Source organism: Pristis pectinata, chromosome 16 (genome assembly GCF_009764475.1).
Source record: "Pristis pectinata isolate sPriPec2 chromosome 16, sPriPec2.1.pri, whole genome shotgun sequence".
Lineage (NCBI taxonomy): Eukaryota > Metazoa > Chordata > Chondrichthyes > Rhinopristiformes > Pristidae > Pristis > Pristis pectinata.
Window position 1 is genome coordinate 45,590,293 of NC_067420.1, and position 21,954 is coordinate 45,612,246.

Genomic DNA, 21,954 nt, shown 5'->3' on the forward strand with positions numbered 1-21,954 from the left:
ATAACATCAAACATCAAGTCAAAAACCAAGAGTGGAGTACTGACTGACTGATCACCTTCCCTCTCAATTCAGCTTCCAGAGGAAAGCTCCTCTGGCATCACTCCTCTGGAATCCCCACCTCTGTGTTGAAGCCTGTCCGGTCTCACTTGGCATGGTCAACGACTGGGCTCAGTGCCTCTGGGCTAACGAAGGGATGTCCAGGGTAAACTGGAGGTTCCTTCCAAGGAGAACACACAAAGGTGATCACTAAAAATGTCACTAGCAATTTGCAGGGACAGTATCCCCATTGGATAGTTAATCCCCTTCCCAGGGTGAAGCTACACCACTGACGCATTAACGAGGAGCAGGACCCCTGGGGCAGTGAGTGCCTTGTACCTTTGAGGGGAGGGAGGCATTCCACTGTGGTCCTGAATGTTGTAGAGAGATTGTGGGGAGGTTGGGGTGGACGGTGTCAGTCCAAGGTTTGGGGATAAAGTTCACCACATTTTGGGACAGAGGTCACCACAGGTTTAACCCAGTGAGACAACCTTGGGAGAGCAGAGGGGTGGAGAGAGACCCTAAGTTCACAGGGCCGTAAGACTTGGAGGTGATTTAGTTAGAAGGTTCACAAGCAACCACCCCAGAGCAGAGCAACTGGCAGACCCTAGGACAGCCCCCATCCTTAAATGGGGTGGCCCACGACATCATCAGGCTGGGGTGTAGGGGAGAGGCCGGTTACTGTGTGACACGGAACTTCCACTACAAGGTTAGAGCATGACTGTGTCATTCCCTCACCAGCCCAGGTGACCAGGACCCCACCCTGGTTCTCCCCTCAGGCACCGTCCTGGGGACGCACCTCCCCTCAAACATGAACATCTCCTCCCTCCTGCCCCCGGGGACGTTCAGGGACGGCAACAAACGCCAGCGTTGCAAACGACTACTGAACGATGAGTTCTCTCACCTTTAAAGAAAACAAACTTGCCGTCCGATCTCTCGTAGGCAGCGTCGATCCTGGTGGGGAGCCCTTTCCAGAACTGGTCGATCTGCATGGGGTACCCCTCCTGAACACGGTTATTGCGCAGACGCCAGAACCAGCGATCCTGTAACAACAGCCACCGGTGACCGGCACGTCAAGCTGCTGCCTGCTGACCTCTGTGTTCGTAATGTTGCTGCAACCTCCCAACCTGTGACTCTGCGTTCTACAGACTACATGTCAGGTCACGGTTCGAGCACCCTCAGATCACACCACCCTCTGCACTGGTCTCATTCACCTCCCTGGCCATTCTTCACTCCCTCGGTGCCACTGCCATAGAACTGTACAACAGGAACAGGCTCTTCGGCCCACCATGATGCCAAATTAAACCAATCCCATCAGCCTGTACACAGTCCATACCCTTACTATTCCCTGCCTGTTCATGCATCTAAATGGCTTTTAAATGTTGCCGTCATATCTGCTTCCACCTCCCCAGGCAGCACGTTCCAGGCACCCACCACTCTCTGTGCAAAAAAACCTTGCCTCATAAATCTCCTTTAAACTTTCCCCCTCTCACCTTAAACCTACATGCTCTAATATTTGACATCTCTCCACCCGGGGAAAAAAACTGGCTACTCTATCTGTGCCTCTCATAATTTTATAAACTTCTATCGGGTCTCCCTTCAGCCTCCGTCGCTCCAGAGAAAACAATCCAAGTTTGGCCAACCTCTCCTTATAGCTCATACCCTCTAATCCAGGCAGCATCCTGGTGAACCTCTGCTGCACCTTCTCCAAAGCCTTCACATCCTTCCTGTAATGGGGCGACCAGAACTGCACACAGTGCTCCAAATGTGGCCTAACCAAAGTTTCAACATGAGTTGCTGACTTTCATACTCAACGCCCTGACCTATGAAGGCAAGCCTGCCATAGGCCTTCTTCACCACCCTATCTACTTGTGATGCCACTTTCAGGGAGCTATGGACTTGGACCCAAGGTCCCTCAGTACATCAGTACTCCTCATGATCCTGCCTTAGCTGTGTACATTCCCCTTACCATTTGACCTTCCAAAGTGCAACACCTCACACTTGTCCGGAATTAAACTCATCTGCCATTTCTCCACCCAAATACCCAGCTGATCTTTACCCTGCCGTGCCCTTTGATGAACTTCCTCACCGTCTACAACTCCACTGATTTTTGTGCCCAGCTGATAAATCTCCTCCGACACAGCATCACTGGCTGAGTGAGCAGAGCACACAGCGTAATCTTGGGTGTTGCTGAATGTGCAGAGAGCGAGTGGCAAGAGGAAGGTCACTCAAAGAAATGCTAACTGTAAGTAATGTGCTGAAATGGGATGACATTTAAAACTTGCAGGATGCCACGGTCAGGGCCCCAAGTTAGAATGTGGGGCTGTGGCTGGAAACAGACAGGTAGCCTGGAATTGAAGTGTACATTGAACCCAGCAGAAACATACTAATGAAGCAAGTTGGACCAGAACATAGATTAAGAGATTGTGGGAATAGCGAATGGGTTCAAATATACAAGGCCCAACTTCACAAAAACAAGCAACACTTGAAATTAACAAATCTTACAGATTTGAGTCATCTGTCAGAGGAAACTTTACCCCTGTATCTACCCTGCCAAGACTTGTAAGAATTTCAAATGTTTCAATTAAATCATCTCAGCACAAGAGTGCAGGACCCGTTTCCTTAACCTCTCCTCACAGGAGGGACATCCCAGCCTCTGTCCCAGGAATCAGTCTTGTGAACCTTTGCTGTATCCAAGTCTATCCCAAGCATATTTCATCAATTCTTCCCTACTTTTATACTCCGTACCCCTTGCAATGAAGGACAACATTTCATCCTAATTGTACCTGCGGCCAACCTTTGTGTTTCGTGCAGTAGGACCCCAGATTCCTTCCAAAGTGGATAACCTCACACTCTCACCCACTATACTCCACCTGGCATCTTCTTGTTCACTTACTTAACCCATCGATATCCCTTCATTACCTGCTAACCCACTTATTGAATGGTCCATGAAACCCATGAACACTGCCTCCTTATTCCTTTTTTCTTTGCACCATTTGTTTTTGTAATTTATAGTAATTTTATATCTTTTCCCCTGTGCTGCTGCTGCTGCAAAACAACACATTTCATGCCACACAAGTCAGTGATAATAAAGCCGATTCTGATCTTCACCAGTTCTGGTATCGGTGCACTTGGTCTCACTTGGTCTCTTCATTCGAGTCACTAATAGAGATTGTACCTAGTTGACACCCCAGTACTGATCTCCGTGGCAGCCACTAATTACTGATTCCCAACTGGCTAATTAACAGAAAACAATCTCCTATTTGTGCCAATATATTACAGAGCTCTGTACACACTTACTTATGCAGCAATCTTTTTATGTGGCATCTTATCAAGTGTTTTTTGGAATTCTAAATAAATCTCCTGCCTTCCCTGTAGATACGTTGTTTGTTGCATCTTCAAAGAACAAGAACATTTATCAAAAAGTTAAAATTTAAAATTAGTAACAACTTACATTTGATGGCTCTGGGCCTGTACTTGGAGTTCAGAAAGATTTGGGGGGGGGGGGGGGGGGGGGGGCGGGAGGGAGGTGGTGGAATCTCTTTGAAACCTACCAGATACTGAAAGGCCTGGATGCAGTGAACATGGAGAGGATGTTTCCATTAGCAGGAGAGTCTAGTGGCACAGCCTCAGAATAAAGCAACGGCCCTTTAGAACTGAGATGAGAAGGATGAAAAACACGATGATGCTGGAGGAACTCAGCAGGCCAGGCAGCATCCGTGGAGAAAAGCAGGCAGTCAACGTTTCGGGTCAGGTGGCCTCCTCTACATTGGTGAGACCAAACTCACACTAGGTGACCTTTTCGCAGAACACCTGCGCTCCGTCCGTAACCGCAATCTGCATCTCCCCGTTGCCGGTCACTTCAACTCCCCCTCCCACACTATCACTGATATGTCAGTCCTCGGCCTCCTCCACTGCCAGGAGAGTTCCAAATGCAAACTGGAGGAACAGCACCTCATTTTCCGACTTGGAACCTTGCAGCCTAACGGCAAGAACATTGAATTCTCCCACTTTAAGTAACCCCCCCCCCCCCCACCAAGTTCTCCTCTTCTTCCCTTCCCTAGCCTCTCTTTTCTTCCTCTCTCTCCTTCCCTTTGACCCATCCCCCGGTGGATCTGCTCTCCCCTCCTCCCCCACATCTGCCTATCACTGTCTCTTACCTGCACCTACCTATCACCACCCTGTCCCCACCCCACCTCTCCTCTTCTGTCCACCTATCACTGCTCTGCTTTTCCCTCCTATATATCGGGCTTCCCCTTTTCCTATCTTCAGTCCCGAAGAAGGGTCCTGATCCGAAACGTTGACCACCTGCTTTTCTCCACAGATGCTGCCTGGCCTGCTGAGTTCCTCCAGCATCGTTATGTTTTTCATCTAGATTCCAGCATCTGCAGTCCTTTGTTTCTCTAATGAGGACAGATTGAGTGAGCTCGGGCTTTTATCTTTTGAGCGAAGGAGGATGAGAGGTGACTTGATAGAGGTGTATTTAAGGCAGAGATTGATGGTTTCTTGATTGATAAGGGGGTTAAGGGTTACAGTCCACATAAGTTACAAGGAGAATGGGGTTGAAAACAAATCAGCCACAATTGAATGGTAGAGCAGACTCAATGGGCTGAATGGCCTAATTCTGCTCCTGTATCTTATGGGCTTACAGAAAACTTGCCCGTTTCCCTCAGGACCATGCCCTTCTGCTGAAATGAATCAAACCACTAGACCTGAAGGGTTCAAAATTGGAGTCCATCAGAATGCCACAAGTGAGGATCTCTCAGGACCATCAGGAGTTCCATTTTCATACAAATGGCCCTTGGAAGGGACTCAGATCATCAATCTTGCCCTCCCCACAAATATGTAGTGGTCACTTGCCCGGATGAGGTCAGCACTAACAACTCAACGTACCCAACGCCATCCAGGACAAAGCAGCCTGCTCAAATAACAATTCTAACCATTTTATCCCTGCAGCACCAGTGCACATCTACAAAATACTCTGCAGCAGCTCCCAAACCTATAACCTGTACCACTGTGGAAGTTCAGGAAGCAGGCACATGTGAACCACCACCACAGGTTCCCTCCAAATCTTGCATCATCCTCATTGAAGGATGAGTGACTTTTTTCACCTGGGTCTAATTCCTGAAAACTCCCTCCCCAACATCACTGTGGAAGCACCTCCTGCAGAAAGACTGTGGTGGTTCAGGAAGGAAGCTCGCCACCACCGTGCAGGGATGGGCAATAATGCCAGAGTTGCCAGTGATGCCCAGCTCCCAAAAAATGAATATTAAAATGTCATTAAATTTCAACATTGCTCACCTTGAAAACAAACATCTCTCCTCGAAACAAGGCCACAGTGTTGAAGTGTCCATCACAGATGTTGGGTTTGGAACCAGGGTAGGAGGGTCTCTCCCCAGAAGGCGGCCGAGGAGGCCGAGGCTGTCGCTCATGTTTTCTGTCCGAAGTGGAGTGGATCCTGCGAGCAGAGAGGGTTGGCAGAGGCCTGGTGGGTTCCAGGGTCTGTGTGGGTGGACCTGGAGATCACCACAGGGTACAGTTACTCAGGGACCAGGCTCGAGTCAGTCCACACAAGCTCTCACTACTTCCGATGTTCACCTCCAGCTGCCACAGAAGGACACTTTCAAAACTGGAATACAATTCAGCTGCTGGTCACTCAACTATCCACAGATGTGTTAAGACTAAATACAGGCCTCTAACAGGTCAGATGGGCTGATATAACCACCCCAGTGCCAACCACCTGCCTCGCCCTGTCCCCCACACACCCTGCAAATTCTCACCAGTTTTCTTGATCTTACAGTAGGGACAGGAGTGACGGCCAGTACAGAGCTCAGCTGTGATCTTCCCGAATGCTACAACTGGTCAGAGGGAGGGATGACCTTCCTGTCCTGGGTACTTCCTAAGCTGCAGCAGTAGATCTGGACCACAGTCTGTCAGGAAGATGAAAAGGGAGTAGGTTCAAACTGTGTTGGGAATGGAAGAGAATCCATCTGCAACAGATGGACCAGGTGGTCTCTCCATCTCCAGGGATAGAACACTAGACTCACTCCTGTAAACTTCTGTCCAGGAAAGGTAGCTGGCAGAAGAGCAGACCTTTCTCCATCCGTTACCCTGACCCTGTCTTGCACAGTTAGTAAGCACATCTGTCACCCAACCAGGTGCAGCAAAAGAATGCAGAGAACTGAAGATAAAAGCCCAACCCCTCAGCAGTACACAGGAAGAACCCTGGGATTACAAACCATAGATCTTCTGAATGCCTTGTAGATCATCCTGCGGCAGTTTGAATTTTTCCGTGTCCATGTATTGGTAAAAGGGAGCCATGATGGCGCTGGGGTCGTTGGAGTGTTCCAGGCCCAAGGCATGGCCCAGCTCGTGAACGGCCACAAGGAACAGGTCATTGCCTGAGGACACAGGGAAAGACCACACTCAGAATTAACTGCTGTCCAAACTTACAGCAGCTCAGTCTCCCACAATCCACCTCTGCAGATTCAGGGACCCCCAGGACGTAGGGACCAAGCCCCCACCCCCCCAACCACCCCCCCTCCCTGCAGCCTGGAGCCTCCCATCACACACCCCTCCCCCAGGGTTCTCTCCCACTGACAAGAGCCCCTCCCCAGGAATCCCCCATCACAAACACCTCCCCCAGGCAGAAAATCACAGGCCAAGTTCCCCAAAAGGTGACCATGCTGCAGGCTGGGTCGCAGTGCAGGGGGTGTGCAGCACAGATGTACCACCTACACCTGCCCTGCATTCCCCCCAGAGCAGTGGGTACATGCAGAGTGCACTGGCCAAGCTCTTGCACATCCCAGTGACTTGCAGGGGCACAGTGAGGGGGGTGGGAGCCTAGGGAGGGGGCAGGAGGGCAGGTGCCAGGGTGGATGTCAGCAGGCGGAGACCAAGAGAGGAGAATGAAGAGTGGGACTAAGACAGAGAAACAGGAGGTTAGAAAGCGAGAGAGTTAGCGGGGGCAAGGGATGAGCCCTGCATTAATCACCCTCCGAATCTGACAAGTTATCTGGGTTTGGACAGTCAAAAAGCTCTGAACAGGGGAAAGACAACGTCATCACAGTGAATTGATGGTGCCGAGATGGACACTTTCGAATGTGAAGTCGAGTCAGAGATGTACGGCACAGACACAGGCCCTTCAGCCCACCACGTCCATGCCAACCCTTTGGCCCACTAATCCCATTTACCCCATAAGTTCTGTACCCTTCTCTGCTTTGCCCAGTGACTGTATCCGACTCCACCACCAATCTGATTCCCAAACAAAAGCCAGGACTGGACGAACAAGGTTACAGAGAAATGGATAAAAACTGTTGGCAGGTGTCATCGGGTGAACCTGGCCCGTCAGGGTTAAGGCTCAGGTCCACATTGCCATGTCACTTAGTGCCCCAGGCAAGAACAAACATCAGATTGGAACAGTGCTCACCATCCTCCCATCAACCTGCTTAGAGCCAGTACCCCTGACTGATTCCATTCTGCTGGCAAACACCAGGGCTCTGGATGAGACTGCTCACCATATAAACCAGCACTGTCACAACACTACCTACTCCACTGACCTATGGACACTCCAGGACAGCTGGGTCAAACAGAGAGAACACCAAAAGTCCATCTCAGGCACCAGGCTGGAGAAGCTGTATGAAAGATTCACAAGGATATCGTCTGGACTGGGGGCTTGAGTTATGAGAAACTGGACAGGATGAGACTGTTTTCCCTGGAGCAAAGGAGAATGAGAGGTGACTTAGAGGTTTATAACATTAGGGGTAATGATAGGGTGGACATTCACCGTCCTTCCCTGCATAGGGGAGTCTAAAACTAGAAGACATAGCTTCAAGGTGAGAGGGGAAGGATTTAAAGGGGATATGACAGGATCTTGTGTGTTATGGAAGGATGGAACAGAACTCTAGGTAGCCCACCAAAGCCATGAGTCTTCTAACTTCCCAAAGGCTCCAGATTTAAGGCCTGATACTCTGCTCCCACAGCCATCAGTCAGCCCATGATCAGCACTCTGACCATTGCAAGGCTCAATGAAAGTCATTGAACTGGAATCAAACAGTTGGAGTGAACCATCTCCACGCAGAGCAGGGAAAATCATCCCTCGAGTCTGAACAACAAATTATCTGGGTTTGGACAATCAATTCCTTCTGTCTTGGGCACATTGGAGCAGTCTGTGACCAGAATGACTTTCTCACAGCACATTTCACACAAAGTGTTTCACAGAGGGGAGGTCATGATGGGTCTCACTTCAGGGAAAGAGGAGGAAATGAGTCACAGGCTGAAAGTAGAAGAGAAACATTTGTTCAGAGCCATCTCGAATGCAGGGAGGCTGCAATGTGGATTGAGGGCTGAAGAGTAATTCCCAGGCAGAAAGTGCTGACGGGGAAACAGAATCGGGAATAGACTTGATCCGCAGGAGCAGACTGGGAGCACTGGGGTGCTGTGGATCCAGGGAAAAGGGCGGCAGAATGGGGCACAGCCAGTCACGACAGGGCAGAGTTGGAGCCAAGTCCGGGAACTTTACATGGGCAATGCAGAAAGACTTCTGCATTGGAAGGCCTGGCAAAATCAAACTCTCTGAGAAACCACTGAACCAACTCAAATCGCACGTGTGTGGGGCTCAGCCCGGGCTGGGGTCTGGTGTTGGGACACGGTGGTGCCAGACTCGGTCAACTAGTGGGCAGAAGGATTTGCTTAGAAAGAAATCTTTCCCAAAGCTGAGTGACCAGGGGCACGTAAGAACTCATTCTTTTTATGGCAGTAGTCAGAAATGAACAAAGATGGCACAGGCTCAGCCCGGGATGACAGATTTGGAATTAAACTTTAAACATGAGCGATGTCTATGCTGGGATTTTACAAGTGGGATTGATAGATCTTTATTGGGTAAAGGTTTTAAGGAGTACAGAGCCAGGGCAGCTACATGGAGTGAAACTGACCAGCCAAGATCTAATTTGGTGCTTCTGGAATTTTTATTCTGAGTGCCTCTCTTCAGAATGATCACCATCTCCGCCCCCAACATCCCCAGCCCTTCCCTCCGAGTGGAATGAAAAGTTTTAATGATTGAGCTTTCTCCCAATTTTACCAGACTCACAGGTAGGGTTTACACTCCCGTTTGAAAACCTGGGTGGTACCACAGATGGAGGGGCTGAATGGTCTCTCCTGGCCACAGGATGAGATTGAGTTTGGGTTTGGGCTGGGCAGTGTTTTACAAGCCAGCATGGAGGTGCTGAAGCCCAGATTAGGGCCCAGATGTTGTGCTGCCCAGGAGAGTGTAGGACAGCGAGCTTGGGAAGGAGATGTGTGGACAGAGGGTGACCCAAGGGTCAGGCTCTACACACCAGCTCAGGTGGCACTGCAGATGCTGGACTACTCAGCTGTGGAGAGAGAGACAAAGACCTTCCATCAGGATTGAGGTCTGATGAAGGTCACCAAGTTGAAACACTTGCTGTTCCTCTCCACAGACGTTGCCCAGACTGAATATTTCCAGCATTTTCTATTTATTGATCGAGGATTGTTGGGCTTAATCAGAGTTAATTTTTTAAAAAATTTATTTACAGCGTGGTAACAGGCCCTTCTGGCCCAACGAGTCCGCACCGCCCATTTTAAACCCCAAATTAACCTACCCGTACGTCTTTAGAATGTGGGAGGAAACTGGAGCACCCGGCAGAAACCCATGCAGACACGGGAGAATGTACAAACTCCTTACAGACAGCGACGGGAATCGAGCCCCAATCGCTGGTGCTGTAATAGCGTCGCACTAACCACTACGCTACCGTAAGTGGGAGGAAATTTGACCTACTTCACATCCTGGCACCTGGGAAGGTGCGAGATCAGATTTGGGTCAATAGGACAGAAGGTGAATTCCCACCTTATCCACTGGGACAATATCGGGTGGTGTGGGTGGGGAGGGTATAAACAGAGCCCTATCTGCACAGGATTACTGCACAAATACGGTGCGACTAATGAAGTTCAGAGTTGAATGTCCAACTGAGACAACAGTGTGAAACTTTGTCTGGGGACAGGGTGCTGCCCAAGGTTTGGAGTTAGCTGCTAGGAGTGGCCAAAGCACCAACCAAAACGTCAGTGGGCTCAAGGAAAGAGGGCAGTGCAGTTACAAAGAGCTCGGCAGACCAAAGTAGAGAGGCACATAGATTACAGGAGGATAATGTGGGTAAGGAAAGGGTGGATAGATGTGGCCAAGTACTGACCATTGCCACAGCACCGCTCAAACAGGGCGATTAGGTTAACCGCTCCTCAGTACACAACTGGGTAAATAATTGCAGGTTCCACTGCATAATGTCTGGGGATGTTCTCTACAAAACCAATTACATGTCACAGAGAGAAGATCTCCACTCTCTGAATGCCAACATAGCAGGTCCTCCACAGACATCACCCCTTTCAGAGAAACTGCAGTGGGCAATCTCCCCACTGCATCTGACAAGGCTGAATAGGTCAAGGCTTTCCTTCAGGGACCAGGAATCTGAACATTGCAAAAGGGCTTAAAAATGTAGGCATGTAGAAGGTGTTTGTGAAGCACTGTAGATCTGGCAACTGTGAATCAACAAAGTCCAGCAGGAATTCAGCAGCACTTCTCACCCAGAGTAGTGTGAATGGAGAACTCACTCACTCACACAGGGAATGGCTGAGAGAATTCCTTTGAAGAGAAGCTGGATAAACACAGTGGGGAGGGGGGATATGAAGCTGGAGTGAGATGCAATTGGCAGGACACCAGATGGGCCCAATGCCCCACTTCTGGGCTGAAGGTGCAATATCACTTGGGCTGCCTGGAAGGTTGTTTTAATATAGAAATCAGAGGTAAAAATAGAAGTTGAACACTGGTCACAATATTGGGGAAATATTTCCGTCAGACAGAGGGAAGCAGGAGAATGGGTGGTTTAGAAATGACCCAATCCATCTCTCAGAGAAACAGGGGGTACACTCTGCCTCTCACACCCACTGGTGAATTAATGTACTCTGTCCCAGAGGTTCTGTTGCCCATGTATTGGGGAGGAAAACCTCATTAAAACTGTGTCTGCTCCATCGAAGCAGCAAGGGAACCCCACTTACCCCCACCCCAGATTCTCAGGGAATAACTGAATAAATGTTTTCAGTGAAATCGGTAAAGGCAGTTGAAGCTTGTCTATCACCAAGATCCACTCACTGGCTCACATAGTGCAGCGTTTTTAGTACATTTTGATCATCAGTGAAGCAGATACGAAACCCAGCCATTCTCCCACACCTTTGAGGATCAGCAAGCAGCATGTACCAACTGGATCGAGGACACCCTCAGTTCTCTCTCTCACTGCCAAACCACCGAGAATTACAGATGGGGAAAATCTCTCTGAAACATGAAACTGTAAATACAAAACAAAGACCAAGTCTTCACTGCTGCTCCAGGGCATTTATCTGCTCATTCTGTGGGGAAGATTATGAAGCCTTTGCCTTGGCTCTGATGCCGAGGTCTGTGGACTATTCTAATCAGTCACTTGAAGTAATAATAGGATTTAAAGAAAGCATGCTCTAACCATCGTGATTGGAGTTTCCCAATGTCCATGGCTCATCTGAGTCAAAATGTGTGTCCCCGCCAATTCCAGGCCCAGGGAAGTAAGCATGTGCCAAGAAACCTCCCTCCCCATCGAAAGGGGAGCTGTCACCATGGAAACCAGAGGCAAAGAAAATCGTAATGTCTGCTTCCTTCCTGTCACTCTTCATCTCATAAGGAATCTCCTCAAAAGTCAATGGAGTGACTTTCTGCCAGACATTGAACGCACGGCGGATAGCTTGATGCGTCTCGAGCTCTCCCACCTTGGGTGTGTAGTTGTGAATGCTGTTGAGGTGAAAAGAATGCACCATAAGCAAACATTACAGCTGGGAAAACCAGCCTATTCCCCCCTCCACTCCCCACCAACTCTCCCCCAACCCAGGGTAGGACTCCCACCACCCAGGTGGCACACCAACACCTGCTGAACCTCGGCCAGACCAGACAGACGCTGAGCCAGGGTTCAGGGCTGGAAATGAGCAGGTTACTCTACACCTCCAACCAGCAGTGTCATGGATCACCAGCCTATCCCCACCCACTCACCCCAAGCCCCTGACCTGGGTTCTGAGCACGAGGAAAAATGATTTATCAGACCTTAGAGACAGAATGGGCAATGGCACCAAATATGTTGCACTACAGGGAGCCAGTATGGCTCCATGACGAAATGACCTGCTATGCCATTTATCATTTCATTATCACAAGACAAGGGAGCAGAAGCAGGCCATTCGGCCCATCGAGTCTGCTCCAAGGAAAAGGGAAAAAGAAATGGGGTGGGAAAAAAAAGAAAAAAAGAAAAGAAAAAGAAAAAAAAAGAAAAAAAAGAAAAAAAAAGAAAAAAACTATTCTAATCCCATTTTCCAGCCTTATCCCCATATCCCTTGATACCCTGACTATTTAGATATCTGTCTATCTCCTCCTTGAACACCCCCACTGATCTGGCCTCCACTGCTGTGCGTGGCAAGGAGTTCCACAATTTCACCACCCTCTGGGTAAAGAAATTTCTCCTCATCTGTCTTGAAACTGTACCCTCTAATTCTAGACTAGAACCCTCAAGACTAGAAAAATTGTGCACGATTTTTGTGCAACAGACACACACACAGCACGTTTTCAGGCATTTGTGGGCACTACTGGTGGGATTTCCGTCCACTGGGAACAGGACCAGTCATTGTGGGCTGACAGCCAGCACTTCCTTCAGTTGTCAGCAACATGTTTGACACACGTTTCTGATTGGATCAAAAATGTCATGATCTACATCCCTTGCATTTCACTCAGTAAACAAAGAACAAACCACACAGCGTTGGGATCCCTGTGAATTAAAGATCCCCAGGATATGGATTTTTATCATCAGTGATGCATTCTGGGGAGTTAATGAGGCTAGGACATGCACCATGAATGGTAGGGACTGAGGGAATCTTGAGGAACAAAAAGGAACCTCGGTGTACATGTCTATAGATCCCTAAAGGTGGCAGCACAGGTAGATGAGGTGGTGAAGACAAGATACAGGATACTTGCCTTCATTAGCTAGAGCATAGAATACAAGAGCAGGGAGGTCATGGTACAACATGGATTAGGCCACAGCTGGAGTACTGTGCGCAGTTCTAGTCACCATACAATCAGAAGTGATAGTGCTGGAGAAGGTGCAGAGGAGATTCACCAGGGTGTTGTCTGGGATGGAGCGGTTCATTTACAAGGACAGATCTGGCCAGGCTGAGTTTGTTTTTCTTGGAGCAGAAGGAGCTGAGGGGGGGCCTGATGGAGATATACCAAATTACAAGGAACACATAGGATGGAGGAACACAGATAGGATGGATAGTGAGAAATTTTCCCCTGTAACCGACATCCAAGACCAGAGGGGATAGGTGTAAAGTGAGTAAGAGATTAGATGGGATGGAAGGGTGATTGCAACCTGGAACTCACTGCTTGAGAAAGTGATGGAGCAGGCACTCTCACGACGTTTAAGCTCTTGAATCAGCAAGGCCGAGAAGGCTACGGACCAACAGAAGAGAGAGTAGGGGTGGAAGGCCGTTATTCTGGCTGGAAGTCCGTGACCAGTGGTGCTCCACAAGGATCGGTGCTGGGACCTCTGTTGTGTGTGATATATGTCAATGATTTGGATGAAAATGTAGACGGGTGGATGAGCAAGTTTGCAGATGACACCAAGATTGGTGGACCTGTGGACAGTGTAAAGGACTATCAGAGAATACAGTGGGATATAGACAGTTACAGATATAGGCAGAGATGTGGCAGATGGAGTTTAATCCAGGCAGTGTGAGGTGTTGCACTTTGGGAGGTCAAATGAAAGGAGAAAGAATACAGTTAATGGTAGGTGTCTTAACAGCATCGAGGTAAAGAGGGGTCTTGGGGTCCAGGTCCATAGTTCACTGAAAGTGTCTACACAAGTGGATAAGGTGGTGACGAAGGCATACGGCACGCTGGCCTTCATCGGTCGGGGTGTTGACTATACGAGTAAGGAAGTCATGCTGCAGCTGTATAAAACTTTAGTCAGACCACACTTGGAGTATTGTGTGCAGTTCTGGTTGTCCCATTACAGGATGTGGAGACTGTGGAAAAGGTGCAGAAGAGGTTCACCAGGACGTTGCCTGGATTAGAGTATGAGCTATAAGGAAAGGTTGGACAAACTTGGGTTGTTCTCCCGAGAGTGTCGGAGGCTGAGGGGAGACCTGATAGAGGTTTTTAAAATGACGAGAGGCACAGATAGTGTAGGCAGTCAGAATCTGTTCCCCAGGGTAGAAATGTCAAACACCAGAGGACATGCTTTTAAGGTTAGAGGGGGAAGTTTAAAGGTGACATGAGGGCAAGTTTCTTTTTAAATACGCAGAGAGTGGTAGGTACGTGGAACGGGTCACCGGGGTAGTAGTGGAAGCAGGCAGTTTGGTGAAGTTTAAGAAGCTTTTAGATAGACCCATGAATATGAAGGGAATGGAGGGATATGGATGATACACAGGAGGAGGACATTTAGTATAAATTGGCATCAAGATCAGCACAACATCCATGTTCTACGTAAATGCTGGTAAATGAGATCAGCATGAATGGGTTCTTGATGGTCTGTATGGACGTGCTGGGTTGAAGGGCCAATACCTGTACCGTATGACCATCAGGTCCCTCCCCATTCATTTCCATGTGCTTCCCTTTTGCAAAGAGGCAGCATTGAGAAAGATTGCCCCACATCTGTGTGCAAGTTGCTGCATCAGTGGTACCCGCAGTACGAGCCTGATTGGGCCACTCGATGCAGCCCATTACAGAGCCCCTTGCCCATCATTCTCCGTCAACCCATGGTGTGAAGATACTCAAAAACCAAGTACCTACAACCCTCAGGGTGGAGAATTCCACAAATTCACCATCCCGTGTACTTAATGAACGAACAGTAGTTCTGATCAGGATAGGTTTGTCCTCTTTTTTTGGTAAATGACCGGGACAATTTGCGACGTTGTTGGATAGGGGCCAGCCCCATAGCCGTATTGGAACAAGCCATCTAAGTGCACCGGTCCTCTACACAAGAGATTCAAGATGCACAGCTGGGAGTGACCTCAGACCACTGTTAGTTTGTAGAATTAAATAAATGGATTGTAAAGTGGTGTTCCTGCCAGTGCTCTTGCCAACTAATTATGGACATTTATATAGGCTGATGGAAGATCTCATATACATTCATTTACCACAGCACATCAACAGGTATTAGTCAAATGTATTGGACACTTGAATACAAGAAAACCAACATAATATTGTTATTTCATTGCAACAGTGGATGCCCAAAACAGAATAATCCTCAACACAAACTGAGCCACTGAAACAGGTAGCAATAGTGACCCCACAGACCTATTACCACCTCCATTCGCTCTGGTTATATGTCACCTGGTGACCTCCCACTGCAGCAGAAACCCATTTATGACAAAGGACCTGTGTGTGGGTGAATGGAGCCAATGCCTTTCCATGACATAGGGCTGAGGCCCCAGTCCAAGTGTCAGTACCTGTACGTAATGTGCTTCTGTCTCCACTTCTGCCCAGTTAATGCATAGCGCTTACTCCTCTGTCTCCGAGTGACCCGAGGCTGATCAGCGACTCCACATCGAGGCTTCTTCATCCATCTAGAAGCAGAAACAACAAAGGAAAGTGTCATTGCATTGTGGTTCAACAAGCACCTACTTGCTGCCTGCTGGAGGAGGTTGGGAATTGAGGCAAAAGGCTGCCACACCCTACCTACCATTACCCTCTCAGATGCTCCACTTCAACAGATGGCAAAGGTTTGCCATAGGCTGTCAGTGAGGATGAGAAACAGTAGACAGAAGATTTGCTGTCAGACAGGAGCTTGCATCAAAATGCCTCCTACCCAGAACAGCAGAGGGAGGACTGCTTTGCCTTGGTGTACCTGGGCCAGCAGGCTCTCAGCCAACTGCTGCCAATGTTTATCCTATTCTCCTTCAGTCTGGGTGAACCACTCTGTGTGGTAAGTGACTTCATGTAAAGGGATTCACTCCCCTCTGGGTCAAGACTTCATACTGGACACGATGTCAAACTTCTGCAAAACTTAAATTTGTAGTAGACATTAAGAAACAGACTAGAATTGGGAAAAAGCCAGCCTGGTGAAAAGACATGTACAATGTATTTACAGCAGGGAGTTACGAATTAGCAGTAGAATTTATAGTGTGTGGAGGAACAGAGGGAGAATGGAGAATGACCTTGGTCTCGCTGCCTGGAGGGCAGTTTCCCAAGGGGATTAGAGAGAAGCCCACAAAGGACAAATTTCAGAACTCCAGCGGAGGAAAGTGACCAGCTCTACCCAAGATGGTCTTGGCCTAATGCCCTGTGCTGTGAGATTCTCGGTCACCAAGAATGACAAGGGCAGCAGGTAAGACAGAGGCTGCATGCTCAGGGGTACTGCTACAGAAGCCTAGGCAAGTAACTGCCTTGGTCCTTGTGGATGGTACACACTGCAGCCAATGTGCACCGGTGGTGGTGCTGGAGGATGGGGGGGGGGGGGGGGGTGTGATAGGGAGGGAGCTGGGGGGGAGGAGGGAGGTGGGGAATTGGGAGATGAGTATTTAGTATGGGGTGCCAAGGTGCTTCCGATGATAACCCTGGGATACTCAGAAACCCTGTAAGCAAGACATCCTTGCTTCCATTCTCAAATCCTCTGGCAATGAAGGACAACATACCCCTAAGCCTTCCTAATTATTTGCTGCACCTTAGACAAATGGGATTAGCAAGGATAGGCATAGAACCATAGAACACTACAGCACAGAAAACAGGCCATTCGGCCCTTCTAGTCTGTGCTGAAACGGTATTCCGCTAGTCCCATTTACCTGCGCCCAGTCCATAACCCTCCAGACCTCTCCCGTCCATGTATCTATCCAATTTATTCTTAAAACTCAAGAGTGAGCTCGCATTTACTACATCAGATGGCAGCCCGTTCCACACTTTCACCACTCTGCATGAAGAAGTTCCCCCTAATGTTCCCCCAAACCTTTCCCCCTTCACCCTAAAGCCATGTCCTCTCATACTTATCTCACCTAATCTAGGTGGAAAGAGCCTACTCGCATTTACTCTGTCTATACCCCTCATAATTTTGTAAACCTCTATCAAATCTCCCCTCATTCTTTTGCGCTCTAAGGAGTAAAGCCCTAACCTGTTCAATCTTTCCCTGTAATTCAACTCCTGAAGACCCGGTAACATTCTAGTAAATCTTCTCTGCACTCTTTCAATCTTACTGATATCCTTCCTATAGTTAGGTGACCAGAACTGCACACAGTACTCCAAATTTGGCCTCACCAATGTCTTATACAACCTGACCATGACATCCCAACTCCTATACTCAATACTTTGATTTATGAATGCCAGGACGCCAAAAGCCTTTTTTTTTTACAACCCTGTCCACCTGTGACGCCACTTTCAGGGAATTATATATCTGAACTCCCAGATCCCTTTGTTCCTCTGCACCCTATCATTTACTGTGTACGTCCTACCTTGATTTGTCCTTCCAAAATGCAACACCTCACACTTGTCTGCATTGAATTCCATCTGCCATTTTCAGGCCCTTTTTTCAGTTGGTTCAGATACCTCTGCAAGCTTTCTCCATTCTTAGTGTCATCAGCAAACTTGCTGATCCAATTTACCACATTACCATCTAGATCATTGATATAGACAACAAGCAACAATGGCCCCATCGCATGGGATATTTAGTAGATTAATAGATGGCATGGGATCTAGCTAATTGGATACACAATTGGCTTGATGGTAGGAAGCAGAGGGTGATGGTGGAAGGTTGTTTTTCACACTGGAGGCCCATGACCAGTGGTGTTCCCCAGGGCTCGGTGCTGGGCCCATTGCTATTTGCCCTCTATACCAATGATTTGGATGAGAATGTACAAGGCATGGTTAGTAAGTTTGCAGATAGCACTAAAATAGGTGGTGTTGATGACAGTGAAGATGATTATCAGGATTTACAGAGGGATCCTGATCAGCTGGGTAAATGGCAAATGGAGTTTAATTTGGACAAGTGCGAGGAGTTGCATTTTGGAAAGACAAATCAGGATATTCACAGTGAATGGTAGGGCCTTGGGGAGTGTTGCAGAACAGAGGGACCTAGAGGTACAAGTACATGGATCCCTGAAAGTGGAGTGCTGGCCTTCATCAGTCAGGGCACTGAGTATAGAAGTTGGAATGTTATGGTGCAACTGTACAAGATGTTGGTGAGGCTGCATTTGGATTATGTTCAGTTTTGGTCGCCCTGCCACAGGAAAGGCACCATTAAGCTGGAAAGAGTGCAGAGGAGATTGAGGATGTTGCCGAGACAGAGGGACTGAGTTATGGAGAGAGGTTGAGCAAGTTGGGACTCTTCCCCCCCCATTGGAGCATAAGAGAATGAGGAGTGATCTTATAGAAGTGTATAAAATGAGGGGCATTGATAGGGTGAGTGCATCCAGTCTTTTTCCCAGGGTTGGGGAATCAAGAACTAGAGGGCATAGATTTAAGGTGAGAGGGGAGAGATTTAATAAGAACCTGAGGGGCAACTTTTTTACCCAGAGAATGGTCGGTATATAGAATGAGTTACCAGAGGAAGTGGTTGAGGCAGGTACATTAAAAGGCACTTGGAAAGGTACATGGATGGGAAAACTTTAGGAGGGATGTGGGCCAAATGGAACCAGTTTAGATGGGAATCTTGGTCGGCGTGGACCAGTTGGGCTGATGGGCCTTTTTCTGTGCTGTATGACTCTATGACTAAGTATCGGAGAAAGTGGGGGGTAAAGGTGGACATCACCAGGAGCCCGAACTGCCCACTCGGGTTTTAAAGGAAGTGGCTGCAGAGATAGTGGACTCACTGGTTGAAATGTTTCTAACTTGCTAAACTCCAGGATGAGGATACCAGAAGATTAGAAAATAGCCAGTGCAACTCTTTTGTTCAACACAGAAAGGCAAAAGGCAGGGAACTACAGACTATTAGTTTAAACAGCTAATATTGGCAAGATGCTAGAGTCAATAATCAAACAGGAAATAGTTACTCAATTAGGGAAAAATATATAATTAAGCCTCATGGTATAAACAGTACATGTTTGACAAATTTGCTAAAATTCTTTGAAGATATAACGGAGAGTTGATGGAGGGGAACCTGTAGATTTAGTGCATTTAGATTTCCAATTGGCATTTGACAAGGTGCCATGTCAGAGGTTGGTGCATTAATTAAAAGACCATGGTATCAGAAGTGTTGGCATGGACTGAAAACTGGCTGCCTCATAGAAAACAGAGTTGGAATAAATGGGTCCTTTTCAGACTGGAGGGAGGCAACTAGTGGAGCACCCCAGGCTCTCAGTTGTTCACTATTTACGTTAATGACCTGGAGGAAGGAACTGTATGCAAGGTTTCCAGATTTGCCAATGATATGAAAATAGGTGGAAGGGCATGTTGTGAGAAGGATACTGTGATTCTTAAACAGGATATAGATTGAGTGAGTAGGTAAAAGACTGGCAAATGGAATTTAACGTGGGGAAGTGTGAGGTCATGCACATCGGTAAGAGAAATGAAAAGGCAAGTTATTATCTACGTGGAGAGACTGCAAATGAGTGAGGCTCAAAGGGATCTACATGTAACACTGCATGAATCATAAAAAAAGCTAACAGGCAGGTACAACAAGTAGTTAAGAAGGAAAATGGCACATTGGCCTTTATTGCAGAGGTTGGAGTTTAAGACTAGGGAGGTTTTGTTCCAGTTCTAGAGGATGTTGGTACTGTGCAGAGTTTTGGTCCCCTGACCTACAAAGAAATAGTAATCTTGGAGGCACTAGAAAGGAGATTCACCAGGGTAATTCCTGGGATGAGAGGGTTGTCCTGTCAAGAGAGTAAATAGTTTTGGCCCGTATCCTTTGAAGTTTAGAAGAATGAGGGGTGATCTTATTCAAACATACATGATCCTCATCCTTGACAGGGTAAACGTTGGGATGTTTTCACAAGTGGGAGGGTCTCAAATGAGGGGATATAGCAAGGGGAGGAGGTTGATGAATCTCTGGAATTCTCTGTCCCAGCGGGTGAAGGAATCATTAGTGTATTTAAAGTGGAGATTGATAAATATTTGACAGATTGAGGAATAGAGGGTTATGGATAAATGGCACAGAAAAGGAGTTGAGGCTGACATAGATCAGCCATGATCACATTAAATGGAGGGGCAGCTTGAAGAGCTGGTGCCTTACTCCAGCTCCCATTTCCTTGTGAGATGAAGTGCTCTCAGCTGCTTCTTGGAGTGAATCGAAATGGGTAGAAGTAATTGATTAAAAATTGGATCCTGTGATGGTGGGGATCTCAGGAAGATCCTGAGAAATCGATTCCACACTTTTAGCTGACCAATGCTGCAGATACTTCAGCCTGGTGCTTGCCTGTTGGGCCCTACTATCGCCCAGCGTGAGGTGCTATTAGAGCTCCCATTAGCTGTTTAAATAGTCCACCATCATTCATAACTAGATGTGGCAGGACTGCAGAGCTTTGACCCAATCTATTGGTTGTGAGATCACTTAGTCACGTATTTTATACTGTCTGTAACGTGTAGTCCTGTGTTGCAACATCACCACCACACTGGCACCTCATCATTAGGTATACCTGGTGCTCCTGGTGGTAATCCCATAGTTGACAGTTGTGGCAAAGTGAGGTATGTTCCAAGCTACGCTGTTACGTTTCAGCTGCACAGATCTCCTTGATGCCTCGCTTTGAGTTACTACCCTCTTTATCCCTGTCCCCATGAATACTTTATTTCCCATAACTAAATCAAACCAGGCTTCCTTCATTGATGACTAGAACAGCTTGATCCCTTGTGAACAAACTGTTTGCTACATTGACCCCATGCATTAACTTTATCCCATTTATCTGGAATATTTCAAATCACCCAACATTATTAACTCCTGCAACAATGGACAAGCTGCTGGAAGAACTCAGCAGGTCGAGTAGCACTTGTTTGGGGCGGGGTGGGGTCGAGGGGAGGAATTGTCGAGGTTTTGGGTCGAAACCCTGCAGCAGGACGAAAAGTGGAGAAGGGAGATGGCCAGTACAAAGAGGACCCTGGCCATCTCCCCTCTCAGTGCTGATGCAGGGTTTCAATCAGAAATGTCAACAATTCCTTCTCTCCTCAGCTCTCCCCCCCACCCCCAGATGTCGCTCAACCCAGAGTTCCTGCAACAGACCCTTGCTCCAGACTCCAGCGTCTGCAGTCTCCTGTGCTTCCATTATTAACTTCTGCAGCTCTTTAATGTTTGGATTTCAATACTGATGTTGTTACCCTAATGAGTCTGTATCGTAGGTGCAAAACTCAACAAGAACATCCTTGCCTTTTTAAACGGTAATAGAAAGCTTCCATATCACTACTAGATGGAAGTGAATCCTAATAAGTCAAAAATGATGCACTTTGAGAGGACCAATAAGGACAAGATGTAGACAATGAATAGTAGGGCCCTAGAGGTATTGAGGGACAGAGGGATGTTGGAGTACAAATCCCTGAAAATGGCAGTGTAGACAGAAGAGGTGATGAAGGCGACAAATGGGATACATGCCTTCATTAACCAGGGCTTAGAATACAACAGCAGGGAGGTTTTGCACAACTTTATCAGACATTGGTCAGGTTACAGCTGGAGCACTGTGCGCGCAGTTCTGGTCACAACACTATAGGAAGGATGTGACTGCATTGAAGAGTGTGCAAAGATGTTGCCCGGATGGAGTGTTTCAGTCACGAGATCTTTGTTGGAACAGAGGAGGCCAAAGAAGTTGAGAGTACATAAAATTATAAGGGGCATAGATAGGATAGATACTGGGAACATTTCCCCATTGCAGAGGGGAGATGAGAAAACTAGATGATACAGATTGAAGGGTGAGATTTAAGGAAGATTTTTTTCC

General features: G+C 47.8%; 1 protein-coding gene across 2 annotated transcripts in view; it reads right to left on the minus strand.

Annotated features, from left to right (window-relative positions):
• Nucleotides 1–21,954, minus strand: part of mmp24 (matrix metallopeptidase 24) — a 56,007-nt gene that overhangs the window by 4,442 nt on the left and 29,611 nt on the right. For both annotated transcript variants that reach the window (XM_052031170.1, XM_052031171.1), the window contains 5 exons: nt 15,559–15,675; nt 11,559–11,860; nt 6,276–6,437; nt 5,338–5,552; nt 941–1,079 (listed from right to left, as the gene is read on the minus strand). In XM_052031170.1, coding sequence (XP_051887130.1) covers nt 941–1,079; nt 5,338–5,552; nt 6,276–6,437; nt 11,559–11,860; nt 15,559–15,675 — 935 coding nt within the window. The remainder of the gene's footprint in view (nt 1–940; nt 1,080–5,337; nt 5,553–6,275; nt 6,438–11,558; nt 11,861–15,558; nt 15,676–21,954) is intronic.